The sequence below is a fragment of the Typha latifolia genome, chromosome 5 (genome assembly GCF_019914945.1).
Source record: "Typha latifolia isolate L0001 chromosome 5, TyphaL0001v2, whole genome shotgun sequence".
Classification (NCBI taxonomy): domain Eukaryota; kingdom Viridiplantae; phylum Streptophyta; class Magnoliopsida; order Poales; family Typhaceae; genus Typha; species Typha latifolia.
The window spans coordinates 3,733,807-3,761,006 of NC_133090.1; the positions used below are offsets into that span (position 1 = coordinate 3,733,807).

At 35.2% G+C, this 27,200-nt stretch overlaps 1 protein-coding gene and 1 long non-coding RNA gene across 4 annotated transcripts in view; both read right to left on the minus strand.

The window, feature by feature from the left end:
• Positions 1-25,784, minus strand: part of LOC140788988 (ribosomal lysine N-methyltransferase set10) — a 28,487-nt gene extending 2,703 nt beyond the window's left edge. Inside the window, exons 1-14 of one of the 3 annotated variants that reach the window (XM_073138553.1) lie at positions 25,632-25,783; positions 25,437-25,539; positions 25,156-25,330; positions 24,422-24,527; positions 24,234-24,313; positions 22,029-22,061; positions 18,644-18,800; positions 18,171-18,282; positions 18,024-18,104; positions 10,708-10,737; positions 9,354-9,418; positions 8,658-8,714; positions 8,464-8,535; positions 1,954-2,202 (exon numbers count right to left, since the gene is read on the minus strand). In XM_073138553.1, coding sequence (XP_072994654.1) covers positions 1,954-2,202; positions 8,464-8,535; positions 8,658-8,714; positions 9,354-9,418; positions 10,708-10,737; positions 18,024-18,104; positions 18,171-18,282; positions 18,644-18,800; positions 22,029-22,061; positions 24,234-24,313; positions 24,422-24,527; positions 25,156-25,330; positions 25,437-25,539; positions 25,632-25,679 — 1,368 coding nt within the window. In that variant the 5' untranslated portion in view covers positions 25,680-25,783. Of the gene's footprint in view, positions 1-1,953; positions 2,203-8,463; positions 8,536-8,657; positions 8,715-9,353; positions 9,419-10,707; positions 10,738-18,023; positions 18,105-18,170; positions 18,283-18,643; positions 18,801-22,028; positions 22,062-24,233; positions 24,314-24,421; positions 24,528-25,155; positions 25,331-25,436; positions 25,540-25,631 lie in introns of all 3 variants that reach the window. The other 2 variants (XM_073138556.1, XM_073138555.1) reach the window with 2 other exon arrangements.
• LOC140788989 (uncharacterized) lies at positions 21,434-21,821 on the minus strand. Its single transcript, XR_012109123.1, has 2 exons — positions 21,723-21,821; positions 21,434-21,620 (listed from the first exon to the last, which is right to left on the minus strand). It is a non-coding gene; the product is annotated as an uncharacterized lncRNA (long non-coding RNA).
• Positions 25,785-27,200: the final 1,416 nt, after the last annotated feature.

A 27,200-nucleotide genomic window follows, 5' to 3' on the forward strand; every position in this document is an offset into this window, starting at 1 on the left:
AAGGGTTTTAACACGGATATACATGCAAACATTGACCTTGGAAGGGTATACATGCAAATAAGAGATTTTAGAAAGGTATAGATGCAAAAAACCTTTTAGATACATTACCCTAAAAGCAATATAACTCTCTGTTCATAATTCATTTGAAAAGTTCTTTTTCTTCAAGTAGGAGAATTGTTATCTTAGTTTTATAAAAATCATAAAATCTAGCTAAATAACATAAATAAGACGATTGTTACAGTTGGCGGCCTACCAACAAGGTTTCCAGTTTCGACTGATCCCGATCCTGATCGAAACCAGTCGGTTAGCTGGTTCCGATTAGAGTATCAACCGTTTCGGACAGGATCGGCCGATCTCACCCGAAACGGGTCACATTGTAGCAAAGCATCTTCTTATTCATGGATAAGATTTTAATGAAGATGGTTCTCCAATATATTGTTTAGCATCTTTAGTTTTATTATCGGTAAAAGTTATCTGATATATTATTTTTTAATTAAATATATGTGTTTTTCACATTTTCATTGCTAAATAACATATGCATCCACATAGAGCATATGCGCTATGCTATGCAAGGGTATGATCACCCATATATCACAGGTGATTTTCACAACATTGATCCAGACTTGCTTCATTAATTCTTGTAGCATGAGTCATCAGATGTGCTCATAATTTTTAGCATGTCATTTCAATTTATCTTGAGGTGACTACCACCAACATAATTTATGCATTGATTTGAGTCAATGAATAATTCTAGGAACATCAAGCTGACAACAAGAATACCATCATTTGTTCCTGCATTGTTACATTCTATACTACTTTGTACTTCTGCTTCAACAGCTCGAATTGTTGATTCATGAAGCAACTGAAAGGTTCAACATTATATTATCTTATATTTAGTCGAATTATAAGAAGTTTATGTTCTGCTTTAGCAAGCAGATATGAGAACTGTATGACACAACAAGAGCATTTATGTATGAATGTGTACACTGAAATTAGAGTACACAGATGGCATTTATACACTCCCTGTGAAGGCAGTGTTCTCAGTTGATTAGTTTGAGATAATTGTATTAAAAACAAACAATATGAGATGCTCCATACTACTTTGTACTTCTGCTTTATGATGAAGTTTTAACTCCATCCTGTCTTTATAACGAGCTGTCTAATCATATAATTTTCCCTAAATTCCACCATCAAAAGTGAAGAGGTGAAAGACAAGTAATGCTGTTCTGATCATCAAGTATTGTACATTAGTTGCACTTATACATTTCAATTTATTAATTATTATGGAAATTTTCATTATCGACTTCATACCTTCTCACTCTAAAGTCTTCTATTTCTCAAAAAATGTGCAAATAACGGCATGTTGCTAGTCAGAGTAACAGATTATAACCTCAGCCTATGGTTAACTTGATCATACTAGATATACCTGGTTTGACTCTTATCAGAATCAAATAGAAACATATTACTTAATTAAATTCAATCCATCCTAACTAAACACTTCAGCAATCACTTAAATAAAAAGTAGATCAGTGTTTAGATTCGAGAGAAACAGACTAGGAGAAATAGAGATTACAAACTTCACTTTTTAGGCATATTTTTCCTCTGAAACCATTGACAGCTTCCACTAAATATCAGAATATAGAGACTTCGAATTTTGGACAACTCTGTTAGCTATAGAAATGTTAGACCATAGAAGATCACACATTCATGATTAACAATCACCTTCTAAAACAGATATAAGATGCCATGGCTTTAGGACATAAATATTCCAGCAACTAGTTATCTCATTGATCAATCCATCAATGATAAGTCATACAATTGTTACTGCTAATTTTGAATTTTCCTTAATAAAGAAAACAGACGTCTGGTATCTGAAATACCTAACTACTAGGACAAACAATTCTGAGCACTATAAATGCTTGTAAGTAAGCATGTAAAGAGACAGGTCCTCACCTCACCCAGCAATGAAGAAACCTGTTGAATCTCATGTTCTTGCATAGTAATGGTCCGTAACGCCATTATGAACTCCTGAGGGAAGACCAACTTATTTACATACGAAGGAACCATGCGTTGACCACTCCAACTATAATTGGAGATTTGAACAGCAGAGCTATCCTTATTCTCAATGTCTTCGAAAGGACAGCTACTGAAAAATCCACGGTCAAGCAAAGTTTTAGGTAAGAGACATCTCAATTCCGCTTTCTGCAAGCATAAAACCAGTAAGCATCCATGACTGAAGCACACTTTTCTTCCAAAATAACTGCCAAATATTACCCTATATTATAAGGAGTTACTAGAGTGAACTAGAGATGCATAGAAGTTATTATGCTACATATGACGTAATGATTTACAAGGAGGATATGACTTCAAAAAAGATAATATCAGTGATTAGGAAAAAAAAATACATGTTAGAAAATGTGAAATGAGTATGTCAAAATGGAAAGTAGGATATTATAAACGAGTATAATTAATGACTTATTCATGGCTAGTTGAGACTTGAATAGCCCAACTAAGAATAGCACATGAAAGATGAAAGATCATTTAAGATGATTTAGTTCCCATGAAACTACATAATGTGCCACAAGGAGAAATAATCCAAATAAGTGGGAAGCACATCAAAATGGAAAGGAAACACAGGAGAAATTAGTTAGAAGTTGGAAACAGAGAAAAGCTATCACATAATCATAACCATTTTAGTAACAGGACATTACCCAAGATACACTTGAATGAAGAAAAGCATAAAGTAATCAAAGATATTGTATATAAAGCTCTCTTTCCATCCATTAATAGAAAAGTTAGCTTCTTAGTGATATATTCCACTTTTCTTTTCTTCAGTTATGCCTAATGTTTAGTTTTAAAAATCGTGTGAGGCGATCGCCTAATGTCACGACCCAAAATAGAAATAATGACCGACTATGAATCCCAATAAGTTTGGAATACATGAAGCCTTAACTAATTATTCATAATATAATGAAACTCAAAATTTATTTAATAACTCCAATAAAAAAAGCTCAAAGACATAAAGTATCTAAATTATGCAATCAATGTCTTCTAAATATTACTAAAGCAACTAAAAACCACTACTATAACCAAAGGTGTAAAGGCCAATATCTTAAGTAGAGGTAGTGTTCGATGCCTCCATTCATTCACCACATTGACCAACATTTGAAATATAAAAAGAGTTTAATGGGCTAACAACTTACGCTCAATGAGTAAATCCACTCAAAAGTTAGAAAATCATTATTTATCAAATATGAGATATTAACCAAAGTTCAATAATAAAAAATAATAGCCAGCAATCTCATAATACGAGTAATAAACATAAGCCACAAAGATGCAAATAATGAGGTAATCATGCTCTATTTTATTATGCAACCCTTTTCAATCTCAATAGTGTCAACTATCTTAGCTTGAAATTGTACTTGACTACCTCTGGGTTCATATCAATTAGAAGTCACATTGAGACACGCTCGAGTTTTTTTCTCACAGCTAATTCAATTAGGGTCACCAGGAGGTGTCATATGTAATAAATGCAACTTATCTTTTTTACTAATCGTAGAGATTAATGTCATCTCGGAGACTCCTGGTCTAGTCTAAGACTGCTTCTTAATCGTGCCAGAGTCATCTAAATGAATCATGTGCTGATCAGGTATAAGTATGTTCTCTAGACTTTAAGGTACACTTGGGTCACAAAGAATATTTAGCATGTGTCAAATCCCACCAACCCAAAGCTAATATTTACTATTTGCATAAAGAATAGTAATGCACGAAGATCAACATTTCATTAACTAAAGTATTGCATTTAGTAAAGTATGAGACAAAATACAACATAGTATAAAAAGATGATAATGTACGGAGTATAATGTTGCACGAAAAATAATATAAAGGAAGCATGAAGCCAGGAACACCAAAATTGGGTATTTATAATCTGACCTATTAATTTTTAATTAAATTTGTGGGGTGGGGGAGGACTCACCGGCGACTCATTTGGTGATAGTAATTTACTCCGATGGCACTCCAACAACTCGACCCCAGCAGCGGCGACTTCGGCGGTGAAGGAAAATAAAGCTAAGAGGAAGGAAGAGAAGGAGAAGAAAATCCCAATGCCTCTCGAGGAGGGGTTAGCGAGGCTCTATAGCTAGGGCATCATGGAATATCCGACAAGCACCCGTAACCCAAGTCGGAGAAGGAAAGAAGAGCAGAGAAGGAAAGGAAAAGGAGACCAGTGAGGCACGTGCCTCGCATGCGACAGCCCTTTTATTTTAATATTACATCTACGGCGAGGCGATCATTTGGAAGATTTGTTTTGGAGTGAACTATTGGTATTAAATGGGATTTTTTGCTGTGGCGATTAGGTGGTCACTAGCTTAATCGATCAAAATGCTAGGCTTCCATCTAAGGCTTTAGGCCTGTATATGGATCTGGTTTTTAAAAGATCCAAATCCATCTTGAGCAAGAGTGCAAGACAAACACAGCCTCACAAGTAAGTGCCCCCTTTCTCTCTCGCACATACTCTCTCTCATCTTTTTTTTCGGCCACAAGTTTGAGCTTGTTGCGGCATAGTCATTAGGTAGGCTATGGCAACGTCCATTGTCGCTACGGCCAGCAGCGACAGCATTCATTGCTGCACTCGCTGCGGGCGGCGGCGGCATTCGTTGCTGCACTAGTTGCAGGCTATGGCGGCATCTGTCGTCGTTGCACTCATTGAGAGCGGCGGCAGTTTCACAGTTTATTGAATGTTTGTCACGTCCCGATTTGGAACATAATGACCATGAATCTCTAGGATAAAATTCGAAAAAAATATAAAAGCCCAAACAATGAACAGATCCTTAAAAATAAATTAACATAGTGAAAATATACTTAGTATTTAGAGTTCTCACTAATCGGCTTCTTAAATTCCTACAAAATAATAAGCCCTCATAAGCTAGACGCCCAACAAGTAACCTACTCTACTAAGAATATATCTAATTAATATTAACACATGATATCTATAGTAGCAAAAAATGAGTCATAACAATATATATAAGCCATCTTAGAAAATAAATAATTTTCTTATCTCTTACTGAATTTCAAAATCCAATATACTAAATTGAGCTATAAATTATTCATAATATCTCATATTGAATAATTCAATATAACATTGATCTCTATGATAGTGTACTGTTATGAAAATCGAATTATAAATTATTTATAATATTTCAATTTGAATAAATCAATATAACAAGAATTGATCTCTATTAAAGTGTATATCATAGAAGCCCGCAAAAAGTGATAAAATGTCATATTCTCTTTAATGGGTACTCTGATGTAGCCACATCGCACTACTAGTCACCACCGAAATGGTACTGGGACTTTTCTAGATAGCTGATCCGTCTGGGATCACAATAGGTACTCTATAGTACCCTACAGATTTTTCTTCTAGTTGTTGAATAAAATTAGAGTCACCAGGATAAAAATCTAACCAGCCAGAGTCACTTGGTAGCACGTCGCAACGTTATATTCCAAGAATCTTTTCTCTATACCTATCTTCTAGAAACAAATTGGGTTCCAAATCTCACTTTTATCAATATCCAATTAATACTGATTTATTCTGAATTTCAAATGTGATATTCTTCAATTACTAAGATTCTCAATTCTATAAATACAATTTATGCATGAATTATCCATAATCCAAAGATTAATATTTTCTCTAATATATATATATATATATATATATATATCTTAATTCTATATATATGTCATGTAAGGAAAACATGAACAAATAATAAGCTAATATTTGATCACATTCATGATTCATCTTATAAATAATCTTTTATCAAAGATCTTCTAAAAATCTTTCTTTTTATAAGATCTCTTATATTTTATCTGAAGTAAATAAAATATATGAGAACAAAGATTTCTTTTTATATCTTATTTTCTGAAAATAAAATATAATATTAAATATTTTCATAAATTCAAAATTCCTCTAATTTGAAATACTTCCAATTTATATTTTATTTTCTGGATAAAATAAATATTAAATATTTTTAGAAATCTAAAATACTTTTAAATTGAAATATTTCTAATCTGCTAGAAATATAAACATCATAATCCCTTTTTATACTCAAAACATAGTAAATCTGAATTTTCTATAAAAATATAAATAATCTTGACATCTCTAATTTTTCAATAAAATTCATAAAACAACAAATTTATTAATTTTCTATACATGCAGCATAATTGACATCATCTTATCAAAATTTATTATCTCATAAAATTGAACACGATAAGAATAAATAAAAAGAGATATTTTTCAATTCATTAACTTTATTTTAGAATAAGAAAATTTTAAGAAAATATAAGTGGGAACTTGCCTCAATCACTTAATCCAAAATAATCTGATGTTCATATCATAATTGTCATCCGCACAAATTCCAATGCACTCCATCATTTTCTTCTCATTTCTTTTCTTCCCTCTTTCTTTGGTACTATTTGTTCTCTTCTTCTTTTCTTTTTCTTTTTATTTTCTCTTTCCTCTCCATTCTCTCTAGTACAACCTCCTTTTCCGGTACCACCCTAAACTTCTCTTAAACTCCCAGTTAGGACTTTTTTCTAGGCCCCCATTTTTCTAGTTAAAAAAATATATATAATAAGAGTCTTATTAGGATCAAGATTCTAATATCTTTTCTTAGTTAAAGATATACCCACAAATTTAATTTGAGTTAATCTGAATCCTAAAAATATAAAATATAAAACTAAATCCCTCGTTATCTAAATGATTGTATCTATTTATTTTATTTATTTATGTTTCAAAATTTTGGGTTGTTAAAATGGTGATCTCGTAGCACAAGATCACTCACTAATGAACTTGACATTTATAAATATGCAAGTGACACTTTTGATTAAAAAAAATTGCTATGAGAGAAGGGCTAATCCGGATGTAAATTCAAGTATTAGCTCTATGGGTTATCTTTGATTACGTCTAGAATTTGATTACTTTAAATTTTAAAATGTCTTATTTTCCTTTTTCTCGTTGGGTGGAGCAGTTAAATGGTACTCCTTATATAGGTCTCAAAACCTCGTCTAGAAAAAATGACTTACGAATTTTAAACTTGGCATGTAGTTCTTCTGATTGCGAGCGGAATTGGAGTACTTTTGAGATGGTAAGAAAGAAAAGCTATGATATTTATCTGTATACCATAATTGATTCTTTTTTATTTTGTGGTTTTTTTACGGATCTATGCCAAAATAATAAATAAACTTAATAAATTAGTCTATGTCCAATTCAACGCCGAAGCAAGAATTCATAATGAAGGTTTGACAAAAGATCCCATGGTATTAAAGAATACAGAGAATACTGTTGCATAGCTATCTAACTTAAGAATAAATAAAGAGGAAGAATTCCTTGGCTTTAGGTTAACATAGAGTATGGTTGGTGCAACAGAAGTAATGGCTACAAGATGTTCTAGATTTGCATCATCAGGTGGTGGGGACACCACTTTTTATTATGTTTATTCTCGTAAGCACAAAAAGGCTGCACCCGTGGCCCTTTGACTTAACGAGGGTTGTGACCAGTCACCTTCTAGAGCTATTTTTTTCATCTTGTCTTTTAGTCATCTTCTAGGGCTATTTTTGTCTTTTATCTTTTACTTTATTTAGCCTATATAAAGGCTTTGTAATCATCTTTTATCGGTTAATGAATATTTTGAGAGCTTTTGCCTATTGAGTGTTTGTTGGTGGATTCCAACGTCAGTGAATTCTGACACCTCGATTGGTGGATTCCTCGGGTTTGATTATTTCTCCCTACTTTTTCTTCTCAACTCTACAATCAAAACATTGTTCTGCATCATCAGGTGCCTCTAGTTTTAGAAGGTTAGATGACATTAATGAAGCAGATTTAGACTCTGAGGATGACAAGTGAGGAAGTTGAAGTGAATCGGAACTAAATTATGATGGTTCTAATGATGAGATAAGATCCAATAAAGAGCTTTATATTGATTAAGTTGAAGCTTAGCTCAGAGTGATAATTAATCTATCTTTTGTTTTTTCTAGATTTTCACAAATATGGATGTTATGATTTTGCAGTGATTGGTTCTTCATATTAATTTTCTATAGGTGCTATAAACATTATCGTTAAGACTTTTGTGACAATCTTTCAGATATATTACTAGTACTCAAATTTTATTCTAGGATGAGTAAATTTAGTTTTCCATTGATACATTATTTATTAATGATTTCTTATATGTATGGTCACCTTACTTCTAGGTGCCTGCCTAGACTCTGGCTTAGTGCCTACATGAACCCCGGTTTGCTGCCTAAAGTCTTTTAAAGCATTGCTTATGTCAACCAAGCTAAATGGAACAAAAAGACAAGTAAATTTGATTTCTAGATTACCAAGATAGTGATAGCCTGGAAGCATTATATCATTGCTCTAAACGTACTAAAAGTGATATATGAAGACATGGTACTACAAGAAACAAATACCTGTATCTCTAACAGCTTCGCTTTTCTATCAGCTAATGGGACATTTTGGAGAGCTTCAACAGGATAATGTATCTAAATGTAAGACAAATCAGAGTCAGTAACTTCTCAGGAAAATATATGTTTAATTACATGTATAATAGATTAATAGGACATAATAAATGGTCAAAAGAGATATGGTTGAAAAGGTTTTATACCATGAGAAAATCATCTGGATTATTATCAACAATGAATCCGTAAAGGTACAACAATTCCTGCACCAAAAATATTATAACAGACCATTTAGTACCTAACTGATATACATAAATAGTTCTTCATGCAAAACTCCAACGAAGAACATGATACTCACTTAAAGCTGACACCCTGCTAAAAATAGGGCAACAATTACTAATGCATGAGCAATGGTAAACAAAGAATGAAGATAAGCACAAGAAAGAGAGTTTTTGTTATTTCCTTTATTCTTGAAGCTGCATATGTATCATATTATACCAAAGAATAACCAAATAGTAAGCTACTAATTGATATTACACTAACATAGCAGAGAAAGTCACGTTTTAAAAGAATATTAGGAATCATGAAATAGAATATGCAAGAATATAAGATTGTTAGACAATTGTTGATGCATATAGATAAAACCCAAGGTACACTAGAACAGCTGATAAAACTATTATTGTAGTGTATAACACAGCTGGGAACAACTATATTAACAAAGTTACAGCAAAAACTTTTTGTATGATTTTGCTAAATATCATAGTAGCATGAAAATAACAAAAATGAACTACAACAAGAAGTGCCAAAGACTGAAGCTTCTGAAATCTTAATAAATTAAAATTATGACAAGCCACCAACTACATAGACCATTGAGACAATGAAGAGTGCACAGAAGAAAGTACCTCATTTCCTTTGTTACCATAGTTAATGTGTATCTCTTTCTCAACATCAACAGTTCCCTGATCAACTTGAGACACAAATACGAGAGAAATTAAGTGGATATTAAATAAAATATTACTCGAAAATGCTCTGGTAGCAGGTCTAGTTTTAGGAATAAATTTAAACAGAAACAAGGATGCCTGGCATATAAATGAATTACCTTTCCCTAAGTATATGTTTAAATTGCCACAAAATGATTGAATAGATGTTCATTTGTCAACTGGAAAGCTATTGTTAATCCTCAAGAAACTAGATAACTAAACAGACAATTTAATGGTTGTAGTCAATCCTGAAATTGTAGCAATGTTGCCTAAAGTAATTCTTTGTAAAATACTTTCATGACCATTATTAAGGTTTAATTAGGAAGCAAATAGGAGTAGAGCACTTAATTTTCAGTTCCGAGTTGGTGCACAATATGACATAAGTCTCTAGCTTGTCACGGACTTAATCATTTTGATCAGTCCGCTAGTTGATGCGGCACTCCACCTTCTTCGTAAGATGAAGTAAGCCTCAAAGTAATTCAGCTCAACTTATCACCCGCAGATTGATGGGCAATCCAAGAGGACTATCCAAACTCTCAAGAATATGTTGCAAGCTTATTCTCTAGAGTGGGAAGGAAACTGGGATGATCATCTTCCACTAATGCAGTTGTCTTATAATAATAGTTATCATTCCAGTTTAGGAATAGCACCTTACAAGGCGCTGTATGGCAGAAAATGCAGATTTCCATTTTATCAGTATGAGATTGGTGAGAGACAGTTATTGAGATTAAATAGAGTATAGGATGCTACTAAGAAAATTGTAAAAATCAAGGAAAAGCTTCTAATAGCTTAGAGTCGTCAAAAAAGTTATGTTGATAACCGGAGAAAAAATCTAGAGTTTCAAATAGGTGACATAGTTTTTCTTAATGTGTCATCTTGGAAAGGATTAATCAGGCTTGGTAAAAAAGACAAATTGAGTCCTCATTTTATTGGACTTTTTGAGATATTAGAGCATATTGGTGAGGTGGCATATCGAGTAGCCCATAATACTTTCTGTCACGACCCGAAATAGGAATCATGACCGGCCATGCATCTCAATATACTTGAGATACACGAAACGTTATCAATACTTTCCACGTGTACGATGGCAAAATAAATAAATAAATAAATAAAAATCTGCTTTATTAAATTTAAAACTAATTGCAATAAACATAAAACAATGTTACTATTTTATTGTCTCTAAACTAAATAAATAAAACTTCTATTCTATAGCATAATATCTAACGGAGCGAAAAAGTAAATAGGTGAATCCTAAGTGGAGGTGGAGTTCGGGTACATCTTGCTCGGTCGCCTCGCTGACTATTACCTGAAATAGATAAACAAATACAAAAAAATATAATCCATGAGCCAACAACTATAGCTCAGTGAGTAGAATCTACTCGAAAACCAAATAAATTTTAAATCATATTAATGCTGAATAAATTAAACTAAGAGCAACAATATCCATAACAGTATGCAATAGGCATGCTCTCTAAATAATAACAAAAATAACAATAGAGAGAGTCACAACTTGTAACCTTGCACGGTTTCCACATATTAACATCTCTTTAATTTTTATACTGTCATATATCTCAATGGGTTTAAACCCTGTGGATCCACATCAACTAGAAGTGACCACGAGATGACGCTCGGGACTTTTCTTCATAGCTTATCCGGTTAGAGTCATCAGATAGTATCACTATGTGATCAATACACTGTCTTTTTCACTAACCGTTGAGAGAAGTTAGAGTCACCTAGGAAATTTCTTATTCATCCTAGGACTGTTCCCTAACTCCGCCAGAGTCACCAAAAAAGTCACCGCAGTAATTTGATTCAAGACTTTCCCCTGGACTTTCAGATAGACTTGAGTCACCACGGAAAATCGCAAGCAATTTATACCGGGACTGTTTTCTAAGTCGTACCAATACTAATCTTATTTTTTTTCACAATTTTTAATATTTGCACGAAGTATGGTGATGCACTGAATACAATGATTAAATACACACAAAAATACAACAATTAAATTTTCGTACATACAGATGAAATAAATAGATTTGCACACAGAAATTATAACAATTAAATTTTTACACGTAATGGTGAAATAAATAATTTGCACACAGGAAAATTTAATATGGTCGACAAGTACAAAATATAATAAAAAAAATATGTGAGTGAATCCACTCACCTGAGTCTAAGCAAGACAACCGAAATCTCAAATCTCTAGCTCACGTACTAAAAATCACCACCTTAAATAATAAATAACAATAACATTTTTAATTAAAAAAATATTAAAAATTTTCTACAATTTAACTCAAAAATTACTAATTTTGGGCCAAAATAAGCCCAAATCTGTTGGGTTGGGCTGCAGTTGGCCCGCAGCCCACCCAACTAACACCTAAATGGATTGAGCCCAAGGCCCAATCCAATTAACCAATGGAACCGGGTTAGGTTTCTTGGATTCAGATCCAACCCGACCCGAATCCAAAAAATAAAGGGAGAAGACCAGACTCGGTTGCCCGAGTCTGTCATTCCCCAAGCCGAAGAGAGAGAGAGAGAGAGAGAGAGAGCCACGAGGTGCTGCCGTCCTCGCAAGGTGGAGGAGAACCCACGAACGGCGATCGATCCCATGACCGACGGCGACCGAAGCCACGAGGGCTCCAACGGTGAACGCCCACGGCACAAGGCCAACGGCAAGATGCTCCCAGATGGAGCGGCAGCTATCCAAAGCCGCCGGCCAGCCAAATTTGTCGATGGAGCCGAAATTCCAAATTAGGTATTTTCGATTTACCCTATTAAACTTTAATTAAAATTTATGGGTGGGAGAGGGCTTACCAACGAGTCGTGTGGTGGTCTCCGATGGCTCCGGCGATGCTCCAGCGGGCCGATCCCACAGCGATGACTCCGACGGCGAGGAAGAAGAAAGCGAAAGAGGGGGAGGAAGAAGAGAGAGAAGAAGGCTGAGATGGTTAAGCAGAGAGAGAGAAGAGATTAGGGTTTTAATTTATAGATTAAGGAAAAATCCTAATCTAATCCGATCCGGATTAAGCGCGATTCTGCCCTGCGCCTCGTCACGTGCCGGAGAGGGAGAGGGGAGGGGCTGCACGTGCAGAGCACGTGCACCATTCTCTCTCAACCCCTTTTTTTTTTTATTCTGACACTTTCCATATGTCTATGTTGAGAAGATATGTGCCTAGTGTTGATCATGTCGATTTCGAGCCTCTTGAAATCCGAAAAAATCTATTTTATAAGGAGCAACTTGTAAACATCATAAAAACTCAGGAAAAAACTCTTCGCAATAGGGTAATAATATTCGTGAAGATCTTATGACAAAACTACAAGCCAGACGAAGCAACTTAAGAGCGTGAAGATGAAATGTAAGAGAAGCATCCAGAGCTATTTTTCCAGTCTACATAGTGATTATTACGGTATTACCTTATCCTTTTATTACATTAATTTTTTAATTTTGAGGACGAAATTTTTTTTTATTGGGAATAGTTGTAAAAACAGAAAAAAGGGCCGCACGCTTAGTGCACATGCACCCCCTTCCCTCTCCTTCGTAGTTACACAACGAGAGGAGTTGGCCGCAAGATTTCTAGCCATTTCGAATCCAAGTCAGATCCCAAATAAAAATTTGAAACTTACCCAATAAATCAAAACCCTAACTCTATTCTTTTCCCCTTACGTCGTTCTTTCTCTCGCTCTCTCCTTCTTGTTGGAACACCCACCATCAAATTAGAGCGTGGGGGCATTGTCGAAGCGATCGAAGACCACTCTACGACTCACCGATGATGATTGTTAGCACGTGGACGAGAGATTTCAATCGTTTCATCTGGACTCAATTAAGTGGGTTTACTAACACTTTTTTGAAAAGCAGTATTGGCGGCCGCCTTGCAAAGTAGTAATGCAGCCTGCCAAAGGTAGGCAGGCCATTGGCGCTCGGGAAAGGCCTCTTTGGCGCCTAGCAGCCCACCTTGTTGGTAGACGTGGGACGGGTCGATAGTGGTAGCAGCGGCAGCGGTGGGGTGAAAACGGGTGAGATTAACTCCGACCCAACCTGCCATCCGACCCGATTCAGATCGAATTAGGATAAAAAAATTCCTATCCGATTCAGATAAGGATTCGAATACAAATAAAATTTTTGAAAAAATCTCATATACGGATTCGAATACATGTCGGATATAATTTTCGAATTCGGATACGGATATTGAATATCCGTTTATCCGCATATTTTTTTGACTAATTTTACAGTTTTAGTTTGCTTATTTAAATATTGAATATTGATATTGTTACTAATGATGTGTTATATATTATTTGTAGATATTAATTTCTCTAAATTTATATGCATTTGACATACAAAAAAATTATTTTTTATAAAACTCTTAATATTTTTGTTTTAATTATGTCTAAATAATTCGATCAATATTCGTTTAAGATCCAATCTTCTATCCAAAAATTATCCGAATCCGTTTAGTTAGGATATGGTTTTATATTCGTATCCGAATTAAAAATATGGATCTAAATGTGGGTTGAGCACTATATGGTTCGTATCTGATCCGTTTTCACTCCTAGGCAGCATCGACAGCGGCGCCCTAAATCCATCTCCTTCGATCCTCCTCTCTTCGAGCCGCAGCACGAGCAGCAACGATAGAGGTAGCGGTGACATGCCTTTTCTCCCTCTCCGACGAAACAGAGATGCAAATCTCTCTGCTTCCGTCTTTTTCAAGTTTTTTTTCCCTATGTTTCCAATTTTGGCCCAGATATAATGGATAACAGGCTAACATTTGAGAGTAATACTGAAGGGTAGTATGGGGATATTTTAATATTCTAGTTTTTTAGAATCTCAATAATTGTAAAGGGAAAAAAGATTAGTAATAATTCTAATTTTTAGCTACTTGTACTCTTACAGTTAATTTTTAGCTATATTAAAATATATTATATATCATACATAAATATTTTTAATCTTTCTATATTAAAATACTACACCACCTTGGAGTCCGCCTTGGCGCCCACCTTCCACCTAGGCGCTAGGCGCCCGCAATCCGCGACTGCTTTTTAATACACTTCTCACATATTTATTTATCTTGTACCTTTTTTTTAATCAAATCATGTATGTATGCAAATAAAACATATTTATGTGTGCAATTTAATTATTATATTCGTGCGTTGCTATACTTGTGTGCAAAATCATGTATTTATGCAAATAAAACATATTTATGTGTGCAATTTAATTATTATATTTGTGCGTTGCTATACTTGTGTGCAAAATCATGTATTTATGCAAATAAAACATATTTATGTGTGCAATTTAATTGTTATATTTGTGTGCAAAATATATGACTCAGTGCATTGCTATACTTCATGTAAATTAGATCGCTTGCGACTTTTTGTGGTGACTCAAGTCTACTTGGAAGCTCAGAGGAAAGTCTTATTTTATATCACTGTGGTGACTTTCTTAGGTGGCTCTAGCGAGATTAAGGAACAGTCTCAGGTTAGATTGAAAGGCTCTCTGCAGTGACTCTAATTTCTTTCAACAGTTAGTAAAAAAGATAGGGTTAGTTTATTACATAGTGACACCTCCTGGTGATCCTTAGGAAAAGAGACAGGGTCATTTATCACATAATGACACCTCTTGGTGATCCTAACCGAATCAGTTATGAGAAAAAGACCCGAACGCCATCTCAAGATGACTTCTAGTTGATATGGATCTACAAGATATTGACCCAATTAAGACATATGACATTATTAATATTGAGAGAATTTCAGCATATTGACACGAAGCAAGTTATGAGTTATAATTTACATCGTTATTACCTATGTTGTTATTATTACTGTTGTTATAAACATGCTTAGTAAAATTATCATTTTATATCGCTGGACTTGGATTTATTTAAAGTTATGAATTTTAGATCTATTTGGATTTTAAGTAGATTTTATTCACTGAGCTATAGTTGTTAGCTCATACGATTCCCCTTCTAACATTTCAGACACTAGTCAACGTGGTGACTAAGCGAGATATACCGAAACTCCACCTCCACTTAGGATCTACCTTATTTATGTTTCAATTCTACTGGTCTTTATGTTTTAAACTATCTATTAAATCGATTTGCTTAAAGACACATTAGTAGTGAAATTGGTTATTTTCATTGGATTAAATTTATTATAATTAGATTTTCATATGGATTCTAGTTATTGTGGGCTTAGATACTTATTTTTAGGTTTCCTGTATTTCAAGTATATTGAGGTACATGGTCGGCCATGATTCTGATTTTGGGTCGTTGTCACGACTCGAAATAGGAATCATGACCGGCTATGCATCTCAATATGCTTGAGATACACGAAGCCTTATTAATACTTTCTACGTGTACGATGGCAAAATAAATAAATAAGAATGAAAATTTGCTTTATTAAATTTAAAATTAATTGCAAAAAAATATAAAACAATGTTAATGTTTTTGAGTCTCTAAACTAAATAAATAAAGCTTATAATCTAAAGCATAAAATCCCAAAAAAACGGAAAAGTAAATAGGTGAATCCTAAGTGGAGGTGGAGTCCGGGTACATCTCGCTCAGTCGTCCCGCTGACTATTACCTGAAATAGATAAATAAATACAAAAAAAAAGAATCCATGAGCTAACAACTATAGCTCAGTGAGTGGAATCCACTCGAAAACTAAATAAATTCTAAATTATATTAATGTTGAATAAGATTAAACTAAAAGCAACAATATTCATAACAATATGCAATAAACATGCTCTTTAAATAATAACAAAAATAACAATAGAGAGAGTCATAACTTGTAACCTTGCACGGTTTCAACATGTTAACATCTTTACAATATTTATACTGTCATATGTCTCAATGGGTCTAAACCCTGTGGATCCACATCAACTAGAAGTCACCTCGAGATGACGCTCGGGACTTTTCTTCATAGTTGATCCAGTTAAGGTCATCAGATAGTATCACTATGTGATCAACACACTCTGTCTTTTCCACAAACTGTCGAGAGAAGTTAGAGTCACCTAGGAAATTTCTCATTCATCCTACGACTGTTCTCTAACCCCGCCAGAGTTACCTAAGAAAGTGATCTAATTTAGGACTTTCCCCTGGACTACCAGATAGACTTGAGTCACCACGAAAAATCGCAAGCGATTTATATCGGGACTATTCTCTAAGTCGTACCAATACTAGTCTCATTCTTCTTTTCACTAAATTTAATAATTGCACAAAGTATGATGATGCACAGAGTATAATGATTAAATGCACACAGAAAATATGATTAAATGCACACAAAAATTATAACAATTAAATTTTTGCACGTAAGGGTGAAATAAATAATTTGCACACAAAAAATTTACATAGTCTGACGAAAGTACGAAATATAATAAATAAATAAATATATGAGTGAACCCACTCACCTAAGTCTAGGCAAGACAGCTGAATTTTAAATCCCTAGCTCACGTGCTAAAAATCACCACCTTTAATAATAAATAACAATAATATTTTTAATTAAAATATATATATATATATATTCCTACAATTTAACTAAAAAAAGTTAATAATCTGGGCCAAAATAAGCCCAAATCAGTTGGGCTGGGCTACAATTGGCCCGCAACCCAACCAAACCACACTTAAATAGATTGGGCCCAAGGCCCAATCCAATTAACTAATGGAACCGGGTTGGGTTCCTTGGATTCGGATCCAACCCGACCCGAATCCAATCACTTGATAGGAGAAGGCCAGACTCGGGTTGCCCGAGTCTGTCTTCTCCAAGACGAAGAGAGAGAGAGAAAAAGAGAAAGGAAAAGAGAGAGAGGAAAAGAGAAAGAAAAAAAAGAAAGAGGAAGACGCCAGCGGCCACCGCGGCGACGCTTCGCCGGCCGCACCCTCAGCTCCCCAACACCCACACAGTGCCACCATCCTCGCGAGGTGGAGAACCCGCTAACGGCGATCAATCCCAAGGCCGACGGCGACCGGAGCCACGAGGGCTCCAACGGTGAACGCCCACAACACGAGGCCAATGGCAAGATGCTTCCAGATGGAGCGGCAGCGACCCGAAGCCGCCGGCCGGCCTAATTTGCCGGTGAAGCTGAAGAACCCCCAAATTTAGATATTTCTAATTTACTCTATTAAACTTTAATTAAAATTTATGGTGAGAGAGGGCCTACCAACGAGTCGTATGGTGGTCTTTGATTGCTCCGGCGGCGCTCCGGCGATCCAATTCCACAGCGATGACTCCGACGGTGAGGGGATTAAGGGGAGAGAGAGAGGATTAGGGTTTTAATTTATAGATTAAGAAAAATCTAGATCTAATCCGATCCGGATTAGGCGCAATTTCTCTCTCTGCGCCTCGTCGCGTGCCGGAGAGGGAGAGGGGAGGGGTTGCACATGCAGAGCACGTGCACCCTCTTCTCTCAACCCCCCAAATTTTTTTTTTCTGATTCTGACAGTCGTGACAATAAAAGCAAAACAAGCATTAGCTATAGAACTACATTCCACATTTTGCAGTACTAAGGTAACAAAGACAAGTAGCCAACAATTCAACATTTAGCAACAACAAAATATTTACATCTCTTACAGGAAATGGTAAATATAAAAAGTAACCAACAAATTTTACCGAGAACAAGGTACATAGAAGCTGGAACTCCAGTTATGGCTCCTGTTGGATCAACCTCCCATGTCGCTACAGCCTTCCATCCTAGAAGAACATCTTCCTGTTACTATGTCAATAGGAGGTGGACCATATTACTGTGGGAAAACATACCATGATTACAAAAATCAATTCCTGGGAGAAGACCCTCAACCCAAACATGCTCCATATTTCTCAAGTTGGAAGTCTTATTGTCACAGCTGTGCTCCACCAGAATGGAAGTATCCTAAAAGAAAACCAAATATCATCAACTTACTCTTAGGAAAGCACAAAAAATTGTTGTGTAACAAAATATTCTCAAATTTTTGGGTTGGCAAGGGACCCTGCCAACCATGTTTAGATCCAGATGATTTATTAGGCTTGGATATTTAAGAACATGCAAGATTAGTTATTATGGAGACATGGCAAATATCTTGCTTCAGATCTAATCCATTAAATCATCCAACATGAATTCAGATCCTACATAGTCAAGGCCACTATAACCTGTTAAAGAATGACAATGAAAAGCTGCACTATACAGACTGCTGACAGAAGATAAAAGGCAGAATAAGGAAATAATAAAAGAAAATTTATTAGGAAATTAGAACCTCTCCAGATGCTTCACTAGGAACTTTAATTTTGTAGGCACAAGAATCACTATCATGGCTCGAGGAACTATGGTCTTGCTTGTCTGATGATTCAGGAAATACATAAAAATGTGGAAATGGTATGTTCAAAGCTCTAGTCCAGAATATGGAATTTGCCCTGCAGTAGTGCAGATAAGTGAGACAAATTTGAAAATAATAGGAAAATACAGTACATAATGGAAAAAAGAGATTATGAGCAAGGATTGTCATGTCAACTGGCATGCCTCATGCCAACCGACATGTATTGTGCCGATGGGGTATCAGCATGAGGCATGAGAACATGCTGATATTGATCCAAAATGAGCAAAATTTTGGGGGAAAAAATCATAATATAACGTCTTAATTATAGTAAGATTCATATAGATCTATATATTGGTCAATCACAACTTGATCTTTGCAATTATTAGTTGAGATTTGAGCCGCAAATACAAGATATGGGTTTTCCTCAAATTTTGTGCATAACTAGTGACTTCAAGAAATCCAAACAAATAGCCTAGAAATCATTAAATTGGAATCTAATAGGTGTATGATTTAGCTAGATCTACCTTCTAGGTGTTGATCTACTTTGAATTACGATAACAATTTCTTCTAATTTGAATTAAATGTGCATGCAATTTATAGCTTCAAGATAATTTCTGTGCCTTCACGACAAATTATATAAATATTTCTACACAAATCGCATTTGTTACACCAACATCTAGGGCTAAATGTCTTCAATTTAGCCATTGAAACTATCTGTCAGCCAAAAACCCAAAAAGCGTGTTATAGGGCATGTCAACGTGCTAGTGGCATGCCCTAGGACTGCCACACTCAATTCTACAATCCTTTTTAAAAAATCCTCTTGTGAACCCAATCAGGACATGAAGATAAGCAACAATTGCCAAGACTTTAACCTTTACTCATAAAATATTTGCATAATTTTTCTCCCCACTCCCTCCCTCTCTCTCCCTCAGCATTCTTTTGAAGAAATGTTTACATAGATGTCTCCCAACTGAATATCAAAATTGGATATGCCACCCTTTCTCATTAAGACATTTAAGTGGTGGATAAGTAACAAATCACAAAGGATGGCATGAAAGTACTGATTTGATGCATCGCATCATATCCCCTATAGGTATTTCAGTAAAATGGTAAATCTCCTTTCCAATTTTTTAACTAGACTCGCAGTCCTCTTGATTCTCAATTGTTTAAATTTTCAAGCTAGCTAAAGATATATCTTATATCTATACAACTTCCCACTGCCATATGAATATATGATATATTTAAAGCTAATAATTATATTCACCAAAGTATGGTCCTCACACTAGGACAACATTTCCATTAGAAAGAACATTCAAAATTTTAAGAGTTTTGGAGATATTTGTAGATCGTGCTTTTATCATCTTTATACTTAATAATCATTTCAAGTTGAGCCCTTTAATTGATCAATCAAAGAATTGTTAGAATATAAAATATAAAATCCACCATTCTCTAAGAGCTTAAACTTTTAGAGCAGTTGGTGAGTTAATATAATACCAAAGCAGAGGACTTAGGTTCAAATTCTATTGGACATATCTATTATTTAAAATATAAAATCACTACAAGTTAATATCAAGTCCACCATTGGGTCTATTGAAATGTCTCAGCCCAAAATGCGGAAGAGTGTTAGAATATGAAATATAAAAATCATCATTCTCTAACGGCTAAAGTTTTTAGAGTAGTTGATGAGTTAAGCCTCATTTACTTTAGGAATAAAGTTAATTCTAAAATAGGCATTCCTCTTTGTTATTCCTAAAATAAGGTCTTTATTCTAGGAATAACTATTCTTATGTTCATTTGTATTCTGAAATAAGGATGAAATAATTATCTTTAATGTGGTATAAAGTGAAAGAAAAGATGTAATTACTATGAATACCCTTTAATTTGATATAAAGTAGGTTGATGAGATAAATATCAAAGGTAAATTAGTAATTTGGTTAGCGTGTGATATAAAATATAATTTTGATGAATAGTATTTAAATTCTAGAATGGAATTATTATAATGTTTAGCTGTTATTCTGGAATAAAGAGTTGTATTCCAGAATTTTAAAAAAAAACTTATTCCTAAAGTGAACGACAACTTAAGAAAAATACTTCTAGTTTTGATGATTATCATAATTTTTAGAAATGACTAATTTTGTTAAGCAATTGGAAGATTAAAATTATGAGTGGATGAAATGATAGATTGGCTTTCGATAATAATGCTGACATGACATTTTTCAATTTAAGCTCAAGAATTTGTTTGCTTTCGGTGAAGTCAACATTCCCCAAAATGTAAGTTAATAGGGCTCCTAATCTATAATTTAATATTTGGATCTTAAATAAATGGTGCTATATAGTTAAGTCAACTTTTGATATATTTGACAGTTCGAGAAACTTCTTAAAATTACAGGAGAAAAGAAGGGACTTCAACTGAAATCAAAGGAAATCATATATCCATTCTTGTATAAGGTTGTATCTTGCTATATCTTTTCTAAATCTGCAACAAATAGCTTCCCTTCTTCCCTATCTTTTTTTGTCTTGACACAAAACCTTGGCAAACTCCTGTTAGAGACAAATCTTCGCATACTTCTGCAGTTCTGCACCATGCAGGTAACTTTTGCACCTATCTCATCCTGGTTAAGTACAATGCAACTCCGAGAAGTATGATTTTTGATGATCAAGATGTAGAGATACATTGGAGGAATCAAGAAAAGGTTTGTAAAGATTTACACCTCTATATAATACCAACACTTTGAATCACAAATGTTTGTCTATATTTTATAACTTACATGCCAAGACATCAAATCTTGCCTAATTCATTATTTCGCAAAGGACCCAACTCTCTAGTATTCCAACAAATGCTTTTGTGTCATCAAGCTAACTGATGCGAACCTCTTCCTCTATCCAAGCTTAGAACAGATCTAGAAATGAAAATAAACTGCAAAAAAAGCATAGAGGTAGTTGCAAAGTTATGAGCAGATGGACTTCAAAATCGTCTGATAGGTGAAAAGGTAGAACCCATTCTGAGAAACTTGTCTACCAAGAAGCCTTGTATCATGTACTCGGACCAAAATGGACTGCTACTTGCATATTGTTCCCATAAGAACTATCTATAGTTTTTTGATGTCTTCAGATGTCCTAGCATAAACTCACATTCAAGATTTACTCATCAACTTCAAGAAAAACTTCCATAAAAAGTAGAATACTACAGCAGTACAGCACAAGTTGATGCTTATGCTTTGCTTAGTAGTCCTACATAAGTATTAATCTTTTATGGACGATTATCTGATTAAGAAAACAAAGATTCAATGTTACACATCAAGCATACAATAGAAAATGCACATACCAAAGGAAGTCTTCATATTGTATTTCCCTCGTGCTGCCAAAGTACAAATAAGATTCATGAGATGTCAGTGTCAAACACATGTTTGGAACATAGGAAACAAAATATTTAGCACAATTAGATGAAAGGAACCCAATAACAAAAACTAAAATGAGATTACAATTTTGTTTGTGCCATGCCTCATAAGTATAACAATATCACAGCCTATGTCAAAAATAAGAAAACCACGGCATTCTAGAACTATCATAATCAAGGTTCCAAGTATCGGAATCAAGATCGAGATCAGGATCGGCTATCCAGAAAACGATACGTATCAGCAGTATTGGCTGTCCGTATCGATTTATATTTTAAAATAATTTTTAAAATGCAAAAATATTCTAAAATTTTTTTAAAAAATCATATATAAATCTAAAACTTAAAAAATAAATATTATTTTCTTAATCATTATCTCTCTTTTTACTACTCACACTCTCCCTCTCATACAAATAAAAAAAAATCTTACTCTCTCAGTAACTCTTTCTCTCACTCCTCTCTCTCTCCTCCCTCACCGACTCCCTTCTCTCGATCTCTCCCTCTTTCTTTCTCCCACTAACTCTCCCTCTCCCTCACCAACTCCCTTCTCTCTCAGTCTTTTTCTCTCCGATTATTCTCTAGCAATGCTTCTCCAAAGAGCTCCGACGAGGTATTTTCTATTTTTCTCTCTCACTCCGACGAGCTCTCTTTATCTCTCTCATTTTCCTCTCTTTCTCTTTTTTTTTCTTACTCTCCTCCCTCTCTTTTTCCCTTTCTCTCTCCCAATTTTGATTGGAAACGGATCCAGTATCAGCCAATCTGGCCGAAACTTGGAACCATGATCATAATGTCACACAAAATGTCAAAAGACTTGTGAAAATAATTTATACTTATTGTGATAAAAGACAGTCACATCATTTTCTAGGTTATGACCATACTATCTCTTTAAATTGAAAAGGCTATAGGTTCATTAGGAAGCTACTTATACTTTCTACACATCTTGCCAACTAGAAGTCATATAATTTAACCTAGGGATTTGTACCTATAATGCACATATGGTACAGCCATTGTAAATAGAAACAGACAATGTGCACTTGTGCAGAGTCACACAGGATCACAAAATGCCATGGCATTACAGAACCCAATGCAATGTATCAGTACAAAACCTAGCATCATGTCAATTGTGTTGTTGCCAAAATGACAGTATAAACAAGCATGTCACAGACACAATTCTCAGAAGCCATGAGATTTTGATGCAAACAAGATAACAATAGAATAATTTGTTCATGAAGTTAAACAGACAAGAAAAAAAATCCATTAAAATGAACTTTCATTGTGAAGGGCAGGTGCAATCACAATGTGCAAATAAGAGAAAATGTAGTGTACCATGTGATATGAAATGGCATCCAGCAAGAGAGAGAAATTCATATATTTACATTGACTATAGTATTCTTTATAATGGAACACAAAATGATACAAGTTCTAGAAAACTTCATAGAAATGATTGCTAGTAGTAAAAAGGGGCAGATTTACATAGCACAATTAGACCATTGAAGTAGCCATTTATGAGAAACTACCAAAACCGATTTATTGCATTTAAACGTAGCAGGTATGACACTCATTTAAAGCAACAGGAAATATCTATCATCATGTTTTGGTGCTAAAACATCCACAAGTTTGAGCTTTACGAAAAGAAAGGGATATCTGGGAGAGGCAAAATAGTCCAAAAGATCCAAAGATGCTTACAAAGGCAGAAAAGCAGAATGCTTATATATTGCAAATTTTCTCTGCATATTTAACAACTGAAAGAGAAAATTTTGGTAAAAATTTAAGAAGTACTTACTCTTCACTAAATGATGATAATCTAAGTATCTAACATTACTAATATGCATTTCTCAAGAAATTTAATCTTTCTATCAGCAGTTTAGGCTTATGCAAGTCTGGAGAGCAATCCAAGGTCCCCTAGACATGAGAATGGTCCAAAACGAGAGGAAGATAACAATTTCTAATTTAGGATTCATTTATGCCTACCTAGGAAGCACCACGACTTCAAAGTTCAAATAGCATGCCGTGTCGATACCGACACTTGTCAAACATTCATTGGACATATAAATTTCAAATAAATTTATCCAGTCATAAAATCAATTGACCATATAATTTTCAAATAATTTGACTAGTTGAGCCTAGTCTACCCACCATTGCAACTCATTCGAACATAAAAGCTCCTCAATCAGACCCTTCATCTTATCTCTGAATAGATCTTCCAATGATTTTCTCTGTAAAAAAAGCTCCAACTTACATTAGATAAATGACATAAGGCATACTTATAACTTATAAAATCTTTGTCAAGTTCCAATACTGAAATGCCGCTAGGAAATATATACCTGCAATACAGTGGCACGGTGAAGCGTTGTACCTTTCAATGCAGAAAGTTCATCTTCTGTAAACCAAAGGGGGCTCCCAAAGGTGCTTGGAAGCATGTCCAAATACCTACATGAAGACCATAGAAGGCATGTTTTGTAACTTAAGAGGATGTTCCCTTATTACATGGTATGTAGGAGAAGACCTCTACAAAATGATAACAAAGAATCTATGAAAAGCAAGGATATTTCCTAACCTAGAGTCAGCCAAAGTTCATCTCAATCGTCCCTATTGGTGGTAAGTGATTCATTAGTTTAACAAAACATAGAACTTCTAAGATATTTGGATAAGATTGGAGGTGTCAGAGCAAGACATGCCAGGATAATCCCATTTATTATCCCTTACTTCCATTTTCTTCTTTTAGTCTATTTCTACTATGATTCAGAGACCAAGGCACTGCTATCACTTTTACTCATTTTACTAGAAGTAGCAGGGCTTTGAACATTATCTTTGTCAGCTACACTATAAATACAGTAGCTAAAGTTACATCCACAAGCCTTTGGTTAAGTAACTTCCTATTTAACTATGAAATAGATTCTACGGCCAGTAGATTCTCCTTAATATTACAGCCCTGATTGGACGAGATTTTTTTCATATATTTGGGGCCTTTCTTCCCTTTATCATGTAGAGGCATTTCATCTACCCCCATTCACCACTATACGGACAAATTTTTCAACTTCTTGAGAAGAATTCTTACGGCTTCCAAAGCGAATCGGGGCGCAGGCGCTCCACGATCAAGAAGAGCATCACGAGAAAGCGGTCGTCGACATCGCCCTCCTCAAACAAGGCCCGGCACCTGGGTCCCACGGTTGGGTCTTGCAGGACCCTCATGGGAGTGATGGCGAGATCGAGCGGCACCACCATTACAACACCTGGGAAAGACCCAAGTATTGATGATTGCAAGAACCAATTTTGGCTAGTTCTTTATACAAGATACGAACGAATAGAAGCAATAAGAACCATGGAAAAGAAGCTCACCGTTGTTATCGATTCCGGAGGGGGCCTCTGTGAGAAAGACACCAAATCCTTTGTTGGGTCCACAGCATCGGATGCTACAACCCCGAAGCTCCGCACCGTTGGCCTAGAGTTCCATAGGAAGCGACCATGCCATGGGTTTAAAGAGGGTGGGAGAGAGAGAGAGAGAGAGAGAGAGAGAGAGAGAGAGAGAGAGACCTGTAGCCATTGGAGGAAGCGATCGAGCTTAGCTTCTTCGGGTTCCATGGTAGCCGTTATTGGAAACAAGAAGCGCAGAGAAGAGGAGAATTTAGTGAAGGTGCTGAGGCACCATTAACAGTCGAAACTTGAAATTTTTGTTTTTCTTTTTCTTCGAAAAGATTTTTCTCAAAATAGTATTCCTGATTTCAAATTTAAGCAGGGTTAATTACATACTCACCCATTGATTAGTTGATTGCCTATTAGAGAGTTTTTGACCAAAATATTGGTATAGTAAAATATATTTCTCAAACTATAATATTATTCAAAGTATTTCTCAAAGTAGTCCGTCCAATAAGAAAATAGTTTTCTCGAACAGCGACTATCATTTGGCTAATCAACTAAATTCAATCTCTAAGTAATTGACAAAAATGATAAATGAATCACTTTACAAGAAAGTGATTAAGGAACCATTCTACGGAAAGCGATTAATGAACTCTATTCATCAACTTATTTGTAGCCACATAGCCTAATAAATAGCTTTTGAGAAAAGCAATTTAATAATCATTTTTCTAGAAAGCAATGTCACTAATGCAAAAAACCATCTGCTGAGCTAAACCCACAACACTTAGTCATTTTCACAACAAAAAAAAAACCTATCTTCTTCTTCTTCTCACACTCAAGCTAAAGTGAAGTCCTCTCTCTCCCTCTCACACTCGAGCTTGCTGACAGTTTGTCGACGACTGATACGATTCGGACTTCACCGACGTCGTCTCGAGCTTGGATTTACCTTAGGATAAGATTGAGTTTTAGGATAAGATTGAGTTTTAGGATAAGATTGTGTTTTAGGATAAGATTGAGTTTTAGGATAAGATTGTGTTTTAGGATAAGATTGAGTTGTTGGTTAGCCTATAAAAGTATGTGTAGGGCAACCAAAATTAAGAATTGAATATTGAGAATTGAGTTTGCCTTGCCTCCTTCATCTTCTTCGCTCCCGTTCCTCAATCTCCCCGGCGACGCCGCTTCTAATCTCCCTCGACAGCCAATCACCCTAGTCCCTTAGGAGTGGCCCTCTTCTCCCCCTTCTTCCAATTTATCCATCGCTATCCCTAACTTTTCCATCATCCATAACCCTTCCACCATCACTTTTACACCGGTGCCACCCCATCAACACCGGCCCTCCACAATCCACCATTACCCAGGATTTCGTGCCTTCATCCACGGAATCCAAAAACAGAGTATCCTGACGTTCGTCTACTAAACGAACGATATCTCGAGATCCCCAACTCCGATTCGCCTGAAACTAGATCCGTTGGAAAGCTCTTTTCCGGGCCTACAACATATCAAAATTTCACAGTGATCCAACGGCGGGATATTTCGGGATCTTATCTTAAAGTTCCGTGCAAGATCGTAATAATCTGGTATCAGAGCCATAGCACCAAAAGAGGGTTCGTATCAAGCTGGTATCAGAGCCTATAGCCGAGGAAGGATCGTACCAACGACAAGTGCAACATTTTCACAGCTTTCCTAACAATAGCACTTTTAGTACATTTCCACAATTTTCTTGACGATCGCTATGGCACTATAGCA